Here is an 18920-nt window from a genome sequence, read left to right on the forward strand (position 1 = left end):
GCCTGGGAATTTCCACCTGCTGCAGGAGTATCCAAAAAAAATTAATTAAATTAAATAAAAATGACTCAGGATGTTCAGGATGGTGAGAAAGAGAAGATACTGTACATATGTATCTTTTCACTTTTACCATACTGTACCCCTTATACTCTCTCTTAATTAGTGATTGTATATTCAGTTCTCATTACCAGTGCTTAGGTTTTTATCAAACACATTGATTGTCTGAAAAATATTCTATTATAGATTTCTTCAGGAAGGACTTATAGGAACAATATCCCTTCAGTTATTGCATGTTGATAATGGTTTATCTATGTCCTTATTCTCAAAAGGCAGTTTTGTGAGATATAAAATCCTTGACTCACAATTTCTTTTCTTAGGTATCTTCAATGTTATTCATTTTCTTCTGGCATAACGTGTTGCTGTAGGAAAGTCTAATGAGAATGTGTAATTTTTTCCCTTATAAGTCACAGGCTATTTTTCTTCTAGATGTCCAAAGGACTTTTTAGTTTTCATTAAATTCTCATAGTTTTATGAGACTATATATTGGCATTGGTTGTCCTGGGTAGATATTTCAGATTCACTGAAATCTGAAAATGTAGATTTAAATGTAGATTTAAATCATTTTTTCTTTTATTTCTTTTTGAACTAGAAGTTGTTTTGCAATTTTTCTCCTTCCTTGATTTGGTTTCCTTCTTTAGAAGATTCCATTATCCATATGTCAAATATTTATTCTGTTTTCATTTTTTCTTGAGTCCTTTTCACCTCTTCATTTAAATTTTTAATTGATTTGATTTTTAAAATTTTCATCCATTTCTTTTAAAGCATTAACTAATGTGTTTACTTCATCTGAACTGGTACCAACTTCTTTAAAACTATTTGGCAATATTTATCAAGAGTCTTAACAATGCAGAAATCCTTAAAACCAGTAATCTTATTTCTAAAAACCTTTTTGGAAAAAATATCAGAGTCTCAGTTAAAGTTTTATAACCATGGACATCTGCTGCAGTATTGCCAACAATTAGAAGCCACATAAATATCCTTAATAAAATGTTTAAAACAATCCAAATAATCCACATATTAAAATACTATGCAATCATGAAAATCATTTTAAAGAATATTTAAGGATGTGTGAACATGTTAGAAGAATATAAAAATTTATACAGTAGAATAATAAATCTGTTTTACACAAGAAAAATACATGAGCAAAAAATAAATGTTTTCAGTAGTTCTTTCTAAGCAATATAACTATGGATGCTTTCTATTTTTTCTTTTTATTTATTTACTATATTTCCCAGATTTCCAATAAGAATGTGCTACTTTCATGATTTTTACAAATTATAATTAAAAATCACACACTTTTAAAGAATGAAATAGGTTTAGTTTCTACCTCTGAAGAAGAACCATTTTTAACTAGGCCATGGGTTCAATGGTTTAAACAAAAAAGCCCAGATATAAAAAGGGTAATTCTTTGTTTGCTGGGGACAAATTATCTTGCCAGTTCTACTCGGCCTTCTTATCCATGGAAACAAACACTGCCATTCTATGTCACAAGGGTGAAGTGAGAATTAGAAGAGAATGAATAAAATAAAATATGTGTAGCTCTTTAGGAGAATATGTACATTTATACCATTATTGCAGTTAACTACTCTTTAGGTTTTCTGTGAAGATTACCAAAAAGCATGTAAAGTACTTGGAGAATCAGAGAGAAAAGAACTATGTAAATATAAACCATGATCCTTACAGCATTACTTCTCTTTGTATGTGTTGCAGTATAACCTTGAATATTTGGATGCAAGCCATAACCATGTGATAACTCTTGAGGGATTTAGAGGTCTGATGAAACTTAAGCACTTAGACTTGAGCTGGAATCAACTGAAGAAATCTGGTGATGAAATAAACGTGTTATGCAAACACACTACAAGCCTTCTCACTCTTGATATTCGACACAATCCATGGCAAAAGGTATGCAACACACATGCTTATTAAAAAGCAAACAGTCATTTTTATTTCAAAGCCACTTTCTTGCTACTATTCAATAGTACCCAGAGATAGGCAAACCATCTTTGTCTCACTAGACTTCCTCTAAGTATTTCATAAGTTGAATTTAGGGTAGTGGATCAAATCAATCAAATGTTACTATGAAAAAAGTCTGTAATTTCATTTCAGACTTTTTGTGACCTCTAATAGTTTGAGAATATTATGACTTTAAGACTTTGAGATGCCATTCCATTTGCAAACCTTCAGAGAATTTGTATAGCTCAGTATAGCTCATTGTTCTGGAACCACCCTACTGTAATGAGGCATAGGAATAAAGAAGGATAGAATACAATGAGAGAAACATACCATTAAAGGGGAATAAATGTTTCACATTACCTGATAGACCTGAATTATAAACTTTTATATTCTGTTATAAAAGAAAATTTGATTGAACACTAATTTTTCTCATCACAAAAATATGTAGATACATGCTAAGAATTTCAGTATTCAGTGTTATAGTTGAAGAGTAGCTGCAAGTACTTAAAATAAGCCCTAATTTTATAATTTAAAGAATACTCTTTTCCTTGCTTTTCAAAAATGTGTAGACTAGGTTCAACATTTTAAAAAGGGACTAAAGCATGATTGGTTCTATTAAATTGGCCATCTTACTATGTTTATATTGTTGTATTTTTTCCTTTTTTTGGTCAGTATTTTGAAGGATATTTTCCTTTTGCCAGAGGAAAAGACTTCCCAAATGATCACAGTACAGCTATAGCCCTATTGCCAAATTAAATGTCAGAGGCTAAAGATCTGTATTGGATCACACATGGAGCTGACTAGCTAACTGCTGATTTAGATAAACAAGAGGCACTGCAGTTGTTCTTTAAACGCTTTTCACCACAGTCACTTTTCAACAGCTTATAGGATTTCCTCCCTTTATAAGAGTACAACTATCCACATTCAAATACAACAGATTAATTCTTAAATATAATTTAATTTTAAAGACTTAAGCCTTTATTTTTATAGACATAAATAGGTGTTGCATAATTTGAATTATATGTGAAGGAATGAAGAAGTACTCCTATGTCATAACATATGTAATATTTTGTAAAAATTAACTTTTGTTATTTTTCCCAAGCCAGCCACATTAAGGATGAGTGTTATTGGCAGATTAAAGACTCTTACTCATTTAGATGGAGTCCTCGTTTCTGAAGAAGAAGCAACAGCAGCTACGAAATTTATCGCTGGAACAAAGATTACTCAGGTTGAATTTTACTGTTTAATATTTCTTGTTCTATTTAGAATATACAAATAATATTTCCAAAAAGGGTTTCTGTCATGATTTGCACACATAGGGCAGCTCACTTGCTCTGAGTGCAAACTGAACACACTTTTGTTTTGCCATTGAAATTTTGTATTCTCTTTTAGCGTGCTAATAAAAAAATCAACCTATAAGCATCATATCACTTGAAATTTTTTTTGTTTAAATGTATCTCATTTAAATACCAACTGGTAGTATGGATTCTCTTCCCTGCACACTACCCCCAAAATACCTCTAGGGTAACTGGTTTTTTTCCTTAGTCAACCTGAACTCACCAGAACCTGCATGAAGATTAGCAACTTTCTGTGGAGAAGGTAACTTTAGAGGCCTTGAGAAAGCATTTTGTAAATTATTTACTTAGCATTGATGTTATATGTGTCTGGCTGAAAAAACAAAACCTATTAACTTGAGGGAGGGGAAACAGCTATATTATCCAGCTTAAAAAGGCTACTTTGGGAGTTCTCCAGTGGCCAAGTGGTTAAGCAGCCAGCATAGTCACTGCTGTGGCACAGGTTTGATCCCTGGCCTGAGAACCTTTGCATGCCATAGGCATGGCCAAAAAATAAAGAAGAATGCTACTTTGGTCAAAGTAGCTTCAAGATCATAAAGATCTCCACTCAAGTTATCTAGCTATTTACTTTTCATAAAGTATTTGAATATTAATTCCTTAAAAAATGTAATATTTAATTTTGGACCTAGTCAAAATGAAGGAAAGAAAATTTTTGTTGATAAAAATATAATTAACTCCTGAAGAAGTTGGGGATTTACCCTACCAGAAATTAAAACTTACTGAAGTCCTGTTAAGACAATGTATAACTGCCAGAGTTAGACAAATAGACCAATAGAACAGAATATAAAGGCCCAATATAGACCAACACATACAAGGAAACTTGATAAATAACAGAGCTGCCTGTACAGATCAGGGAGGCTAGTCAACAAAAGGCACCGGACAAGTGCATTAAGGACTTCATTGTGAAAGGCAAAACCAAAAGTGTTTTAGAATAAAAGATCAGAGACTATCATTGGGACCTTAAAAAACAAAAAAACAAATCACAGAATACATACATATTACTCAATTTACATAAAGTTCAAATATGTACAAGACAAATATTTTATCTATGGATAGAAACATAGATCTATAAAGAAAGCAAGTAATGTAAATACAAAGTTTGAGATCATCTGATTGCTTCTCGGGGCACTGACTGACTCACTTGAGATGAGTCAGTTGAGCTTCTGAGGGAGGAAAAGGAAAAGGAAAAGGGAGGAAAAGGACGCAAGGAGCTTCTGGGGTAGTAGGAATATTCTAACTCTTAAACTGGCTTCATGAACGGATTATATGGGTGTTTATATTACAAACACTCCTGTCACAGTTTTATAAATATTATTTTGTAATGATTAAATGTCTGCTAAAACAAAAAATAGGTAAAATATACAAAGTATATCTAGATACTAAAAACATTTTAAGGCAAAGAAAATGTCATATCTTAAAACTGTTCACTGGGCCACTCATCTAGGAAACATACTTTTAAGTATATATAAATGAATCTCTATATGCTATTTCCTTTATTCATCATGAGTTTTTTTATTTTATTAGTTTTCTCTCTTACGGCATTCTAGTACTAAAGAGGAGAGACCACGGATTCTTAGTATATGGCCTTCTGCCAAAATTCTGACACAGATTTCAAAATCAGGACCACATTCACATCTAAATGGAAACTGGTACTTGAAGGTAAAGGCTAATTCTTAAAACTAATATAAAAACTTAATTTCAGTTGATTTTTAGTTGGCTTTGGTCTTTGAATTATAAAGAAGGCACAGATAGGTAATAAGCTAGAAGGGTCAAATTAGAATTAAAAGAGAATCAAGTTGTGAGTAGATATGTCACAGGGGCTACTCCTTGATGGTGGTCACTGTAGAATGGGAAATTTAGGATAACAGTACACTACAAAACCAAAGGGCAGATTCTGATAATACATCAGAATGAGTAAGGAACCTTACTTATTCTCAGAGCCAGAGATCAAGCCAAAAGTTTGGATGGCAAGGTAAAAGGAATCAAGAATCCAGGCAAGGGAACAGGAGAATGGGTCAGAATTCAACCAACGATAAGGGAAAAGGTTACCGGGCACCAGCAGCTTCTTGCTTCATAAAGAACCCTTATACCTCTTGCCAAAGATAGCAACTGAGTTAAGAGATTCTGACTCTTGAAAATGAAAGCTACCTAGTGTCATTATTTTTATTATGGAATATACATAGATACTTAGCCATGAAGCAGGCACAGTGACAGACCTGACTGGCCCCACAGGGAGTTCTGGAATTAGAATGGCTCTTTAAATCTGTCCCAAAATAGTCTGAGATGCATAGGTGTTTCTTTCCCTCCATCACTGGATGTGGGCCAATCTGAAGGAGTGTGACCTTGGACAAGGCAGCTCTCTGCAGCTGATGCTGTCCCTGAAGGGACTGACAGTTGAAGGATTTCTGCCAACAGGACTTCCAGCAGCTGAGATAAGACTTTCACTGCTGGGAATCTGACTGGCACAGCTCAGTGTCTATAATACAAGTCCCTCTTTGAGTAATAATCTTGTCAAATTTTACTTTCCTGTAAACTAAGAGCTTTGTAATATCTTTAGTTCCTAAAGGAATTTTTTTACGTTATTTACCACATTTGAATTAATTCATTAGCCTTTTTTATAAGACTGAATTTATTGATGTTGATTCAGAAGTAACGTGTAATGTTAATTATTCTACAGATAACTGCCTTAAATTTAGATGGGCAACATCTCTTTGAAATCACAAATTTAGAAAAATTGGAAAATTTGAAATGGGCATCATTCAGCAACAATAATCTCACTAAAATGGAAGGCTTGGAATCCTGTGTTAACTTGGAAGAACTCACATTAGATGGAAACTGCATCTCAAAGATAGAAGGTAAGGCATTTGAGAATGTGAAAGTCTTAAAATATGAATGCCTCATTAACAAGTATAAAAAATGAGTAACACTGAAGATGGAATTTCTGAAGAGGAAAATCTCCAGAGAAGTTCCAAGAATGTTTAAAGTATTCTAAACAATTCTTAGTAGCATCTGTGAGTGGCTGCTACATATAATAAGCTCAACTAGCTGACTTTCACCTTCTCTCTCCTGTCTGAACCAGTGTTTACCATCTGTTACCAAACCTCACAGATTACAAACTAGGCAATAATCAATATTTGTGGAACTGAGTAAATACATAAATGAATGAGGCATGCTTTTGAAAAAGATAAGCCAGCCCAGTTCATCTATCAAAATGAGGAATTAAGGTTACATTTGGAAATTTGAAGACTTTTAACAAAATGAACATTTTATTCACTAGAGGTTGAAAATCAAGTATACTATATAACTTTTTATTTAGATCCACGACAAGTACAAATTAAGCAGCTTTACTAATGCCTGGGTAAGTTCATACATACATCATGCATACTTATCTAGGTACAGAATATTTCTGAACGTGCATTTGGGTAACAGGGTTGTCCTTGTCAAGGAGAGAAGGTAAGAATTGAAAGTTGTGCCTGGAAAGAGATTTAAATTATACTTTAATCACTTTTGAATAATTTTTAGCATATATGTATACTATCCTTTTCATAAAATAAAAAATTTTATTTAAAAAAAATTACGTATGTAAAAGCAAGTATTAAATATATTTAAAAGCACCATGTGTAACATTTATTATACTTTATTTTAATGGCTGTTAACAATAGTTTCTAAAACTTGCTTGATCATAAGCATCACTTACGATGCTTACTGAGTATACAGATTCACAGGCTTCTCTGTAAATTTCAGCTGAATAAACTTGAGGGCAGGTAGCTCAGGTATCTGTGTTTGAAACCACCACTAGTCTTCCTTTCTCATAAAACAGGTTGTTAGTTTTGCTTTGTATATACAATTTAGAACCCTATTTCCTTTTTATTCCCCTCCATAAACCCATAGAAGGGAAGAATCCTTCAATCTGTATTTTCCCTATACCCACTTTTCAAAGATAGCTACCCCAGTAAACTTTAACAAATATTTATCATCTTTTTTCCAGAAATAAATAGGCTTAATATCTATTTAAGGATTTTGTTAACTTTCCCTAGATTGATTTACTTACAGCATTTCATGGTCCCATGATAAAGCCTGGTTGAAGGGGAACATGGATAAAATACATTGAGGACTGATTATTTATTTCCCAAAAGCTGTAACTGATAGTTTTCAAATGTCATTCCATTTAATTACATAACTCTCAGAAGTAGATTTCAGTATATCCATGTCATGGATGAGGAAAATTAGGCTCAGAAGTTACATAATTTTACATAAATTACCTATGGTCCCAATCTAGTAATGTCACATTTGAAACCAGCTTTGACTCCAAAGTTCTTATCTCTGAACTGCACCATCCTACCTAGAGTTATAAAATGTCTCCAGTACATAATGTATATAGGGATTAGGCTGTGGTAAGAAGTAGCATTTTCTAAAGTCCTGCCTTAGAGTACTTTTAAGCATATAAAAGTAGAAGTAGACTAAATAGTTCTTTTTAATACAAATGATTCCATGGTAAGGAGTACTTTCCAGAATATATTCTAGTTCCTTGAAAGCTGTTGGTTATTTTGAGCTTTGTGTAGAGCTTTATATTATTGTGATGGTGAAAATCTTAATTAAGCACATCATTTAAAGGTTATTTGAAAGCTTCATTTGGTATTTCCCACACAATTGCTTCCCTTAACACCTAAAAGAATGACCGTACTTAGAAATCCAAAATTGGAATTTAATATATTAGCTAGGACTTAAGAACACATTATATTCTTCTTTTAACAAAGGGAAAACAATCATGGTTGTTGCTATAAAATCCATAAAGCCATTTGAACTTAGGAAAACACAAACAGCAAAACAACTAACCAGTTATTTTTTAAATTAATCTTTCAGTGCTATCTGAATCTTCTCTTAAATTTGCTTATTTTTCTAGGTATTTCCAAGCTGACTAAATTAACCCATCTCAGCATAAATAATAATCTTCTCACTGGTCTGGAAAAGCATACTTTTGATAACATGCTTCATCTTCATTCCCTTTCTCTTGAGAACAACAGAATCACTTCACTGAGTGGTTTACAAAAAGCTTTTACTCTAATTGAATTATACATAAGCAATAACTACATTGCTCTCAATCAGGAGATCTACAATTTAAAGGTGACTATCTGGGGTACTAATGTTTTTGTTTTTCTGAATTTTAAAAAATTTCTTTATACTATGAAAGTAATGCAGGTTCACTATACAGAATTTGGAAAATATAGAAAAATGTAAATGTGAAAATTAAAAATCAAGAAAAACAAGGTTATTATACTGTATTTGCATTCACTTATGTATACATACAAATTATATGTATGTGTAATCATAATGTCCCCAAGTTGATAAACTTGTAAATTTTTTTAGTTCTCAAGTAAAATAATCCAATCCTCTTCCTGCCCAACTTTGCTCTCTTTAATTCTCCCTAAGAAATGTCTAACTCAAGGCAGCTATATAGCAGGTTTTACTAAAGTTTTGAATAAAATGGGAGTTTACTACAGCAAAGAAGAGAAATTTACTTCAAACATAATACAGGACTTCATTGTTCCTAAAGGTCAACAGCCATTTCCTACCACTGGGTCTCTTGCAATGGCCTCTTTCCTTTTACTATAGATACCATATTGCTAGGGCTTTATCTCCTACCAAAAACTTGTGTCCATTTCTTATCTTTCCCTACTTTCAGTCTTATCTTCATCATATTCCCCCAATATAATTACTTCTAGAGCTGCAGAGTCAACCTAATCAAAACTAGCAACAAAATAAACCATTTTACATTCTAGATACAGAGTAATTTTACTCCCTCTTTTTTTAAAATTACTTAATGAATTTTATTACATTTATTAGATGTACAACAATCCTCACAACCAAATTTTACAACATTTCCATCCCAAAGCCTCAGTGCATCCCCCCACCCCCCAACTTGTCTCCTTTGGAAACCATAAGTTTTCCAAAGTCTGTGAGTCAATATCTGTTCTGCAAAGTTCATTGTGTACTTTTTTTAGATTCCACATGTAAGTGATAGCATTTGATGTTGGTGTCTCACTGTCTGACTTATTTCAATTAGCATAATAATTACTCGGTCCATCCATGTTGCTGCAAATGTCATTATTTCTTTCCTTTTAATGGATGAGTAATATTCCATTGTGTATGTGTGCCATTTCTTCTTGATCCACTCCTCTGTCGATGGACATTTAGGTTGTTTCCATGTCTTGGCTATTGAAAATAGTGCTGCAATGAACATCGGAGTACATGTGTCTTTTCGAATCATGGTTTTCTCTGGATAGATGCCAAGGAGTGGGATTGCTGGATCAAATGGTAGTTCTATGTTTAGTTTTCTGAGGAATCTCCATACTGTTTTCCATAGTGGTTGCAGCAATTTACATTCCCACCCACAGTGTAATAGGGTTCCTTTTTCTCCACACCCTCTCCAGCACTTATTGTTTGTAGACTTTTTGATAATGGCCATTCTGGCTGGTGTAAGGTGGTACCTCATAGTGGTTTGGATTTGCATTTCTCTAATAATGAGTGATGTTGAACATCTTTTAATGTGTTCTTTTGGCTATCCGTATGTCTTCTTTGGAGACTTGTCTGTTTAGATTTTCTGCCCAATTTTTGATGGGTTTTTTTTTTTTGATACTGAGCTGTAGGAGGTGTTTATAAATTTTGGAGATTAATCCTTTGTCAGTCGATTCATTTGCAAATATTTTCTCCCATTCTGTGGGTTGTCATTTCATTTTGTTTAGGGTTTCTTTTGCTGTGCAGAAATTTAAGTTTCATTAAGTCCCATTTGTTTATTTTTATTTTTATTGTCAGTACTCTAAGTGTGGATCTGAGAAGATATTGCTGTCATTTATGTCAGACAGTGTTTGTGCTATGTTTTCCTCTAAGAGTTTTGTAGTATATGGTCTTATAGCTAGGTCTTTAATCCATTTTGAGATTATTTTTGTGTATGGTGTTAGGAAGTGTTTTAATTTCATTCTTTTACGTGTGGCTGTCCAGTTTTCCCAGCACCACTTAGCAAACAGGCTGTCTTTTCTCCATTATATATTCTTTCCTCCTTTATCATAGATTAGTTGACTGTAGGTGTACGGGTTTAACTCTGGGCTTTCTATCCTGTTCCACTGATCTGTATTTCTCTCTTTGTGCCAGTACCATATGGTTTTGATGATTGTTGCTTTGTAGTATAGTCTGAAGTCCGGGAGCCTGATTCCTCAATCTCCGTTTTTCTTTTTCAGGATGTCTTTGGATATTCTGGGTCTTTTGTGCTTCCAAACTTTAAAATATTTTGTTTGAGTTCTGTGAAAATTGTACTTGGTAATTTGATAGGGATTGCCCTGAATCTGTAGATTGCCTTGGGTAGTATAGTCATTTTGATAATATTGACTGTTCCAATCCAAGAGCATGGTATGTTTTTCCATCTGTTTGTGTCATCTTTGATTTCTTTCATCAGTGTCTTATAGTTTTCAGAGTACAGGTCTTTCATCTCTTTAGATAGGTTTATTCCTAAGTATTTTATTCTTTTGGATGCGATGGTAAATGGGATTCTCTTTCTGATCTTTCATTTTTAGTATATAGAAATGCAATTGATTTCCATGTATTAATTTTGTATCCTGTGACTTTACCAAATTCATTGACAAGCTCTAACAGTTCTCTGGTTGAGTCTTTAGGATTCTCTAGGTATAGTATCATGTCATCAGCAAATAGTGATAGATTTACATCTTCCTTTCCAATCTGGATTCCTTTTATTTCTTTTACTTCTCTGATTGCCATGGCTAGGACTTCCAAAACTATGTTGAATAACAGTGGCAAGAGTGGACATCCTTATCTTGTTCCTGATCTCAGCGGGAATACTTTCAGCTTTTCACCATTGAGAATGATGTTAGCTGTGGGTTTGTCATATATGGCCTTTATTATGTTGAGGTAGGTTCCCACTATGCCCACTTTCTGAAGGGTTTTTATCAGAAATGGGTGTTGGATTTTGTCAAAGGTTTTTCCACATCTATTGGGAGGATCATATGGTTTTTGTTCTTCAGTTTGTTAATGTGGTATGTCACACTGATTGATTTGTGGATATTGAAGAACCCTTGCATCCCTGGGATAAATCCCACTTGATCATGATGTACAATCCTTTTAATGTATTGTTGGTTGCGGTTTGCTAGTATTTTGTTGAGGATTTTTGCATCGATGTTCATCAGTGAAATTGGCCTGTAGTTTTCTTTTCTTTCTTTTTTTTTTGTGTGCTATCTTTGTCTGGTTTTGGTATCAGGGTGATGGTGGCCTCACAGAATGAGTTTGGGAATGTCCCATCCTCTGCAATTTTGTGGAATAGTTTCAGAAGGATAGGTGTTAGCTCTTCACTAAATGTTGGATAGAATTCACCTGTGAAGCCATCTGGTCCTGGACTTTTGTTTGTTGGAAGTTTTTAAATCACATTTTCGATTTCAGTACTTGTGATTGGTCCATTCATCTTTTCTATTTCATCTTGGTTTAGTCGTGGAAGATTGTACTTTTCTAAGAATGTGTCCATTTCTTCTAGGTTTTCCATTTTATTGGCATATAATTGCATGTAGTAGTCTCATGATTCTCGGTATTTCTGTGATGTCCATTGCAGCTTATCCTTTTTCATTTCTAATTTTATTGATTTGAGTCCTCTCCCTTTTTTTCTTGATAAGTCTAAGGTTTTATCACTTTTGTTGATCTTTTCAAAGAACCAGCTTTTCATTTCATTGATATTTTGTGTGATTTTCTTTGTTTCCATTTCATTGATTTCTGCTCTGATCTTTATGATTTCTTTCCTTCTCCTAACTTTAGGTCTTGTCCGTTCTTCTCTCTTGAGCTGCTTTAGATGTAAAGTTAGCTTGTTTATTTGAGCTTTTTCTTGTTTCCTGAGGTAGGCTTGTATTGCTATAAACTTTCCTCTTAGAACTGCTTTTGCTGCATCTCATAGGTTTTGGAGTGTCGTATCTTTGTTGTCATTTGCTTCTAGGTAGTTTTTAATTTCCTCTTTGATTTCTTCAGTGATCTGTTGGTTGTTTAGTAGCATGTTGTTTAGTCTCCACGTTTTTGTGTTCTTTGCAGTTTTTTTCTTGTTGAATTCCAGTCGTATAGCATTGTGGTTAGAAAAGATGCCTGAAATGACTTCAATTTTTTTAAAGTTACTGAAGCTTGATTTGTAGCCCAGGACATGATCAATCTTATAGAATGTTCCGTGTGCACTTGAGAAGAATGTGTATTCTGCTGCTTTCGGATGGAATGTCCTATAAATATCTATTAAGTCCATCTGGTCTAATGCTTCATTCAGGGACTGTTTTTCCTTATTGATTTTCTGTCTGGTTGATCTGTCCATTGCTGTAAGTGGGGTGTTAAAGTCCCCCAGTATTACTGTGTTATTGTTAATTTGTCCTTTTAATGTTGTTAGCAGTTGCCTCATATATTGTGGTGATCCTATGTTGGGTGCATAGATATTTAAAATTTTTATATCTTCTTCTTGGATTGATCCTTTGATCAATATGTAGTGCCCTTCCTTGTCTCTTAAAATATTCTGGAGTTCCCGTCGTGGCACAGTGGTTAACGAATCCGACTAGGAACCATGAGGTTGCGGGTTCGGTCCCTGCCCTCGCTCAGTGGGTTAACGATCCGGCATTGCCGTGAGCTGTGGTGTAGATTGCAGACGCGGCTCGGATCCCGTGTTGCTGTGGCTCTGGTGTAGGCCGGTGGCTACAGCTCCGATTGGACCCCTAGCCTGGGAACCTCCATATGCCACGGGAGCAGCCCAAGGAATAGCAAAAAGACAAAAAAAAAAAAAATATTCTTCATTATAAGGTCTATTTTGGCTGATATGAGTATGGCTACTCCCAGCTTTCTTTTGATTCCCGTTTGCATGGAATATTTTCTTCCACCCGCTCACTTTTAATTTGTATGTGTCCCTAGAAGTGAAGTGGGTCTCTTGAAAACAGCATATATATGGGTCTTATTTTTGTATCCATTCAGCCAGTGTATGTCTTTTGCTTGGGGCATTTAGTCCATTGACATTTAAGATAATTATTAATATGTATATTCTTATTGCCATTTTATTAACTGTTTTGGATTTGTTTTTGTTTCTGTTTTTTCTTTCCTTCTCTTGTTCTCTCCTTTTGTTGTTTGATGACTATCTTTAGTGTTGTATTTGAGTTGATTTTTCTTATTTGTTTGTGTATCAGTTGTAGATTTTTGGTTTGCAGTTGCCCTGAAGTTTTGACACAGGAGTCTATATATATACACAAGATTGTTTTAAGTTGTTTGTCTCTTAATTGCAAGTGCATCTCCAGTGTCCTGCATTTGTACCCTCCTCTTCTCACAATTTCTGATTTTGGTAGTATCATTGTGCATGGATGATTTCGTATCTTTACTATATATATGCCTTTACTGGTGAGCCTTGTCATTTGTGGAATTTTTGTTTCTGGTTGTGGCCTTTTCTTTTCTGCCTAGAGAAGTTCCTTTAGTATTTGTTGTAAAGCTGGTTTAGTGTTGCTGAATTCTCTCATTATCTGTAAAGCTTTTGATTTCTCCTTCAAATCTGAATGACAGCCTTGCTGGGTAAAATAATCTTGGCTGGAGATTTTTTTTCTTTCATCATGTTAAGTATATCATGCCACTCCCTTCTGGCCTGTAGAGTTTCTGCTGAAAAATATGCTGATAACTTTATCAGGGTTCCCTTGTATGTTATTTCTTTCTTTTTCCTAGCTGCTTTCAAGATTTTCTCTTTGTCTTTAATTTTGGTCAGTTTGATTAATATGTGTCTCAGGGTGTTCCTCCTTGGGTTTATTTTATATGGTATTCGTTACGCTTCCTGGATTTGAGTAAGTGGTTCCTTTCTCATGTTAGGGAAGTTTTTGGCTATTATCTCTATGAATGTTTTTCTGTCCCTTTCTCTCTCTCTTTTCCTTCTGGCACCCCTATATTATGGATGTTGGTGCATTTAACCTTGTCCCAGAGTTCTCTGAGACTCTCATTTGTTTTCAATCTTTTTTCTCTTTATCGTTCTGCATCTGTGATTTCCTCTAGTCTGTCCTCCACCTTGTTTATTTGTTCTTCTGCCTCCTGTATTCTGTTGTTGGCCACTTCTAATGAATTTTTTATTTCAGTTATTGTATTTTGCATCTCTTCTTGTTTAAGTTTTTATCTTGTATCTCTTTTCTCAGTGTTTGCTGTAAGTTATCAATCTTTGCCTCCAGTTTATTTCCAATTTCTTGCATAATCTTCAGCATCAACAGTCTAAAGTCTTTTTCCTGGAGGCTGAGAATCTCCTGATCACTTAGCTGTTTTTCTGGGGTTTTTTCCTTCTCCCTCATCTGAATTATAGTTCTCTGTCTTTTCATTTTTATAGGTTTTTGGTGTGGTGACCTTTTTGCAGACAATAGAGTTGTAGCCTCTCTTACTTCTGGTGTCTGCCCCCCTTGTGGCTGAAGTTGGTATGGGAGCTTGCTGTAGGCTTCCTGATGGGAGGGACTGGTGCCAGCCCACTGGTAGATGGGACTGATTCCTATCCCTCTGGTGCATGGGGCTTTGTCTCTGGGTGAGATTAGAGGCAGCTGTGTGCCTGGGGGTCTTTAGGCAGCCTGTTTACTGATAGGTGAGGCTGTGGTCCCACCTAGATTATTGTTTGGCCTGGGGCTTCTCAGCATTGATAGGTAGGGCCAGATTTTCCCAAAATGGCCACCTCCAGAGAAACACATGCTGACGCATATCCCAAGAGCTTTGCCTCCAATGCCCTTCCCCCACAACAAGCCACAGTCAACCCTTGTTTTCCCAGGAGATCCTCTAGGAACTTCAGTCAGGGACTCAGTGCACTTGAAAGTCTGTTTGCACCTTTCAAGAATGGGGTCTCCGTTTTCCCCAGTCCCATGGAGCTCCTGCACACAAGCCCCACTGGCTTTCAATGCCAGATGCTCCAGGGGGCTCTTTCTCCCAATGCAAGATCCCCAGGCATGGGGATTTGACGTGGAGCTCAGAACTCTCACTCCTATAGGTGAGTCTCTGTGATACAGTTACTTTCCAGTCTGTGGGGCTTCCCACCTGGGAGGTATGGGGTTGCTTATATCATGTAACTGCCCCTCCTACCTCTTAATGTGGGCTCCTCTGTGTTTTCTGGAGTAGGATATCTTTTTGAAAGTTTCCAGTCCATTTGATTGAAGGTTGCTCAGCATTTGGTTGTTAATTTTGTTGTTTTTATGAGTGATGTTGAGCTCCAGTCCTTCTATTCCGCCATCTTAATCCCCAGTTTTATTCCCTCTTGTCTTAACCTCTCCCATCCATACCTACTCAGGGCCCTCCCTTCACAATAAATGAACATCAAAATACCTTATCTAATAAGGAAGTACATTTTCTCTTAAGAGATGCTACTCTTTTATAAGGCAGAAGGACTTCAGTTTTATCCCTCATCTGAAGACTGTGTTTTTAAACTGTTTCATTTCATTGTTACATCTGTATATACATTTGTGTGTGTGTGTATTATATATAATACATATATGCTACTTAATAGACTGTTATTATATAAAGCATAATGTTTTAAACTTTGCTAAGTTCCTCAAGCCTTTATCGCAGGTAACACATTTATCACCAGCATCCAAAAGGGATTCTGATCAAATAAAATAGACCACTGAAATACTGCACAAAATTAGACTTTAAGAGTCTGAAAAGGTAACCCCTGAACTAAAAAGTACACTTTAAAGCACTCAAATCACTATGAAATAATAGAGTAATGCAAATGTTAAAAATTCAAAGCTGATTAAACTCTTAAGGGGAAAAAACTTGTTAGAGTGAGATATATATATATCACCTTAAATGTATGTATTTATGTTACTTAGGGTTTATGCAACCTGGTCATTCTAGACATGTATGGAAACATTATTGTATGGAATCAAGAAAACTACCGGTTGTTTGTAATATTTCATCTTCCAGAACTAAAAGCTTTGGATGGAATCTCAATTGTAAGTTGCCTTATTGACTTACAGGCATTTGGTCCAAGTGCATATTAACATATCCATAGGACATAATCATTTTGAATGTTACTATATCACTAGTATGTTACCCAAACTTACTATGCTTATTAAAATCTAGGTCTCCAAAGCAACGTTTTAGATCTGGGTTTTTTAATTTTTCTCATCTGGCAATTTTTATTGTCTTAAATTGAGGTGGCAGGGGAGGGAAGATGCTGCTTACATTTGCACCCACTGAATTCAGTGCTTAACAGAGAGCATGATTTTATGATAAGGATAGAAAAACTGCCCTAGAGACCTTGCATCCTCCTGGGCCTAAAATAGCTTCCTGTTACCTGGAAACATACAGTTGTTAAGCTTTAAGAAAAAACACATTTGAACCAAAAAACTGTATGCTAACATTATTAGTAAGCTATACTAGTAAAAATAACGTTTTACACTGTGTGAAAAAAAAAAAAAACACAGAACATAGAACTGAATTGAAAGCAATATCTGAAAACTTGGATTCCATAACAAGCAATTTCATACCAGGCTTCTAAGTGCACAACAAATGTGTGAGGAATAAAAAGGTTCCCTGTGTAACATTGCTTAGCCCCTGTCAGACAATAAAAACTCATCAAAGTTTCTAGAAACCTGAGGGATAGTTCGTTATTTGGGACTTTGAGGTATTCTGAGAAGATTACTAATTCTAACCCTGCTTTTTTCAGGGCCTTCCTCAGAATAAAGAATCAAAAACATTCTCCTCTGAACACTAACAATTCTCTAGAATCTTGCATCCTGGGTTTTATTTAGGTATTGGCTTTCATCTGGGGATGTTTTAAAAACAGTCATATGAAACTAGTATTGCATGTACTCCAGTGGTATTGTTGAACATCTTGTCCTTCCTATCTCTCCATGCCCTCATTTGAAGGGCCACCTGAGAAAGTACTTTTAGAAGCAAGTATAGGAACAACTTTTTCCTCTGAGAAAAAGTCATGCTCTCCTCAGGGACAGTATTATTTACCTATTTTCCCTTTCACTTTGACTACCTAAAAGCTCAGGGCCAAATTTATAGTTCAATAATAAAACCCTGTAGGACTTATGATCTATCTGTCCTAGTTTTGATCTATTCTAACTTATATCATTCTCACCCTCTCTCCTTTTTTTTTTTTCATCTGTCTTTTTAGAACCATACCCACAGCATACAGAAGTTCCCAGGCTAGGGGTTGAATTGGAGCTGCAGCTGCCAGCCTACATCACAGCCACAGCAATGCAGGATCCAAGCTATGTCTGCAGTCTACACCACAGCTCACGGCAATGCTGGATCCTTAACCCACTGAGCGAGGCCAGGGATTGAACCCGCATCGTCTTGGATGCTAGTCAGGTTTGTTAACTGCTGAGCCACAACAGGAACTCCTAATTCTCAGTCTTGATCTTCACTATGTATTATTTGCAATTTTCCATTTGATTATATGGTCTTCCTATAAAACAAATCCTTTGTGGAATGAGTTAGAATATAACTAATGGGACAAGAAGGCTAGACTGAATAATTTAGACTTTAATTGAGAGGTAATGGAAAGCACTGAAGATTTTTGAGTTAAGGGAATAATATATTCAAAACTACATAGTAGGAAACTTAACAGTAGTATTTACAGTAATAGGTGCAAGACCAACAGGATGATAAACTATTAGGAGCATAATCTGCATGTGAAGTATGATACCCTGAAATGAACCAAGGGGCATGATTTTTAAAATGGAGAGCTTAAGGTTAAAAGAAGTACTGGGGAGAACTGATAGAACTTGGCAACAATTAAATTTGAGAAGAAGGAAAGGGAAGAATAAAAGATGTCTACAAGGCTTGGTCTATGCCAATAAGAGACATTATAACAAATATTACAAGAAGAAAAGGAGCTTCGGGAATAAGATGACTAGTGTTGGACACACTAAGTTCTATATGACAGTGGATCATCTGACTGGAGATGGCAAGTAGGCAATTGAAAACCAGGACTAAATTTAGATTGGGGCATTTAATTTACATTTATTTAGATTTGGAAGTAATCTGAAGAAAGTTGACATGTATATGTAAGACTGTATAAGGAAAGAGTAGAGAAAGTAAAGAAATCTAAGTGGGGCTTTAATACATCCATTTAGGAAATGTAAAGAAGAAAAGAAGCCACAACAAGTAGGTGCAGAGGAAGGTAGAAAAGCAATTTAACCTAGAGAGTTTGAGAAGTAAAAGGACATGCACTTTAGAAATGACATGGTCCCAATCCTCTATTTTATGGATAAGCACAAAGAACTCAAGAGACTTTAAATGACTTATTCCAAGTGACTTGATTGTTTAATGGTAAAGCATGGCCAGCTGAGTCTCATTCTGTAACTAAGGCTCCATGGATATATAATCATACTGGGAAGGGAGTGGTACTGAAAATACCAACCCTCTATGGAGTTCCCGTTGTGGCACAGCGGCTAACAAATCTGACTAGGAACGATGAAGTTGCAGGTTCAATCCCTGGCCTTGCTCAGTGGGTTAACGATCCAGTGTTGCTGTGAGCTGTGGTGTAGGTCGCAGACGCAGCTCGGATCCCGAGTTGCTGTG

At 35.3% G+C, this 18920-nt stretch overlaps 1 protein-coding gene across 14 annotated transcripts in view; it reads left to right on the forward strand.

Annotated features, from left to right (window-relative positions):
- The window catches only part of LOC100622535 (leucine-rich repeat-containing protein 9), a 115161-nt gene that overhangs the window by 60849 nt on the left and 35392 nt on the right, over window positions 1–18920 (forward strand). For all 14 annotated transcript variants that reach the window (XM_021062251.1, XM_021062234.1, XM_021062232.1 and 11 more), the window contains 6 exons: window positions 1768–1959; window positions 3113–3238; window positions 4890–5024; window positions 6043–6220; window positions 8269–8489; window positions 16211–16333. In XM_021062251.1, coding sequence (XP_020917910.1) covers window positions 1768–1959; window positions 3113–3238; window positions 4890–5024; window positions 6043–6220; window positions 8269–8489; window positions 16211–16333 — 975 coding nt within the window. The remainder of the gene's footprint in view (window positions 1–1767; window positions 1960–3112; window positions 3239–4889; window positions 5025–6042; window positions 6221–8268; window positions 8490–16210; window positions 16334–18920) is intronic.

The sequence above is a fragment of the Sus scrofa genome, chromosome 1 (genome assembly GCF_000003025.6).
Source record: "Sus scrofa isolate TJ Tabasco breed Duroc chromosome 1, Sscrofa11.1, whole genome shotgun sequence".
Lineage (NCBI taxonomy): Eukaryota > Metazoa > Chordata > Mammalia > Artiodactyla > Suidae > Sus > Sus scrofa.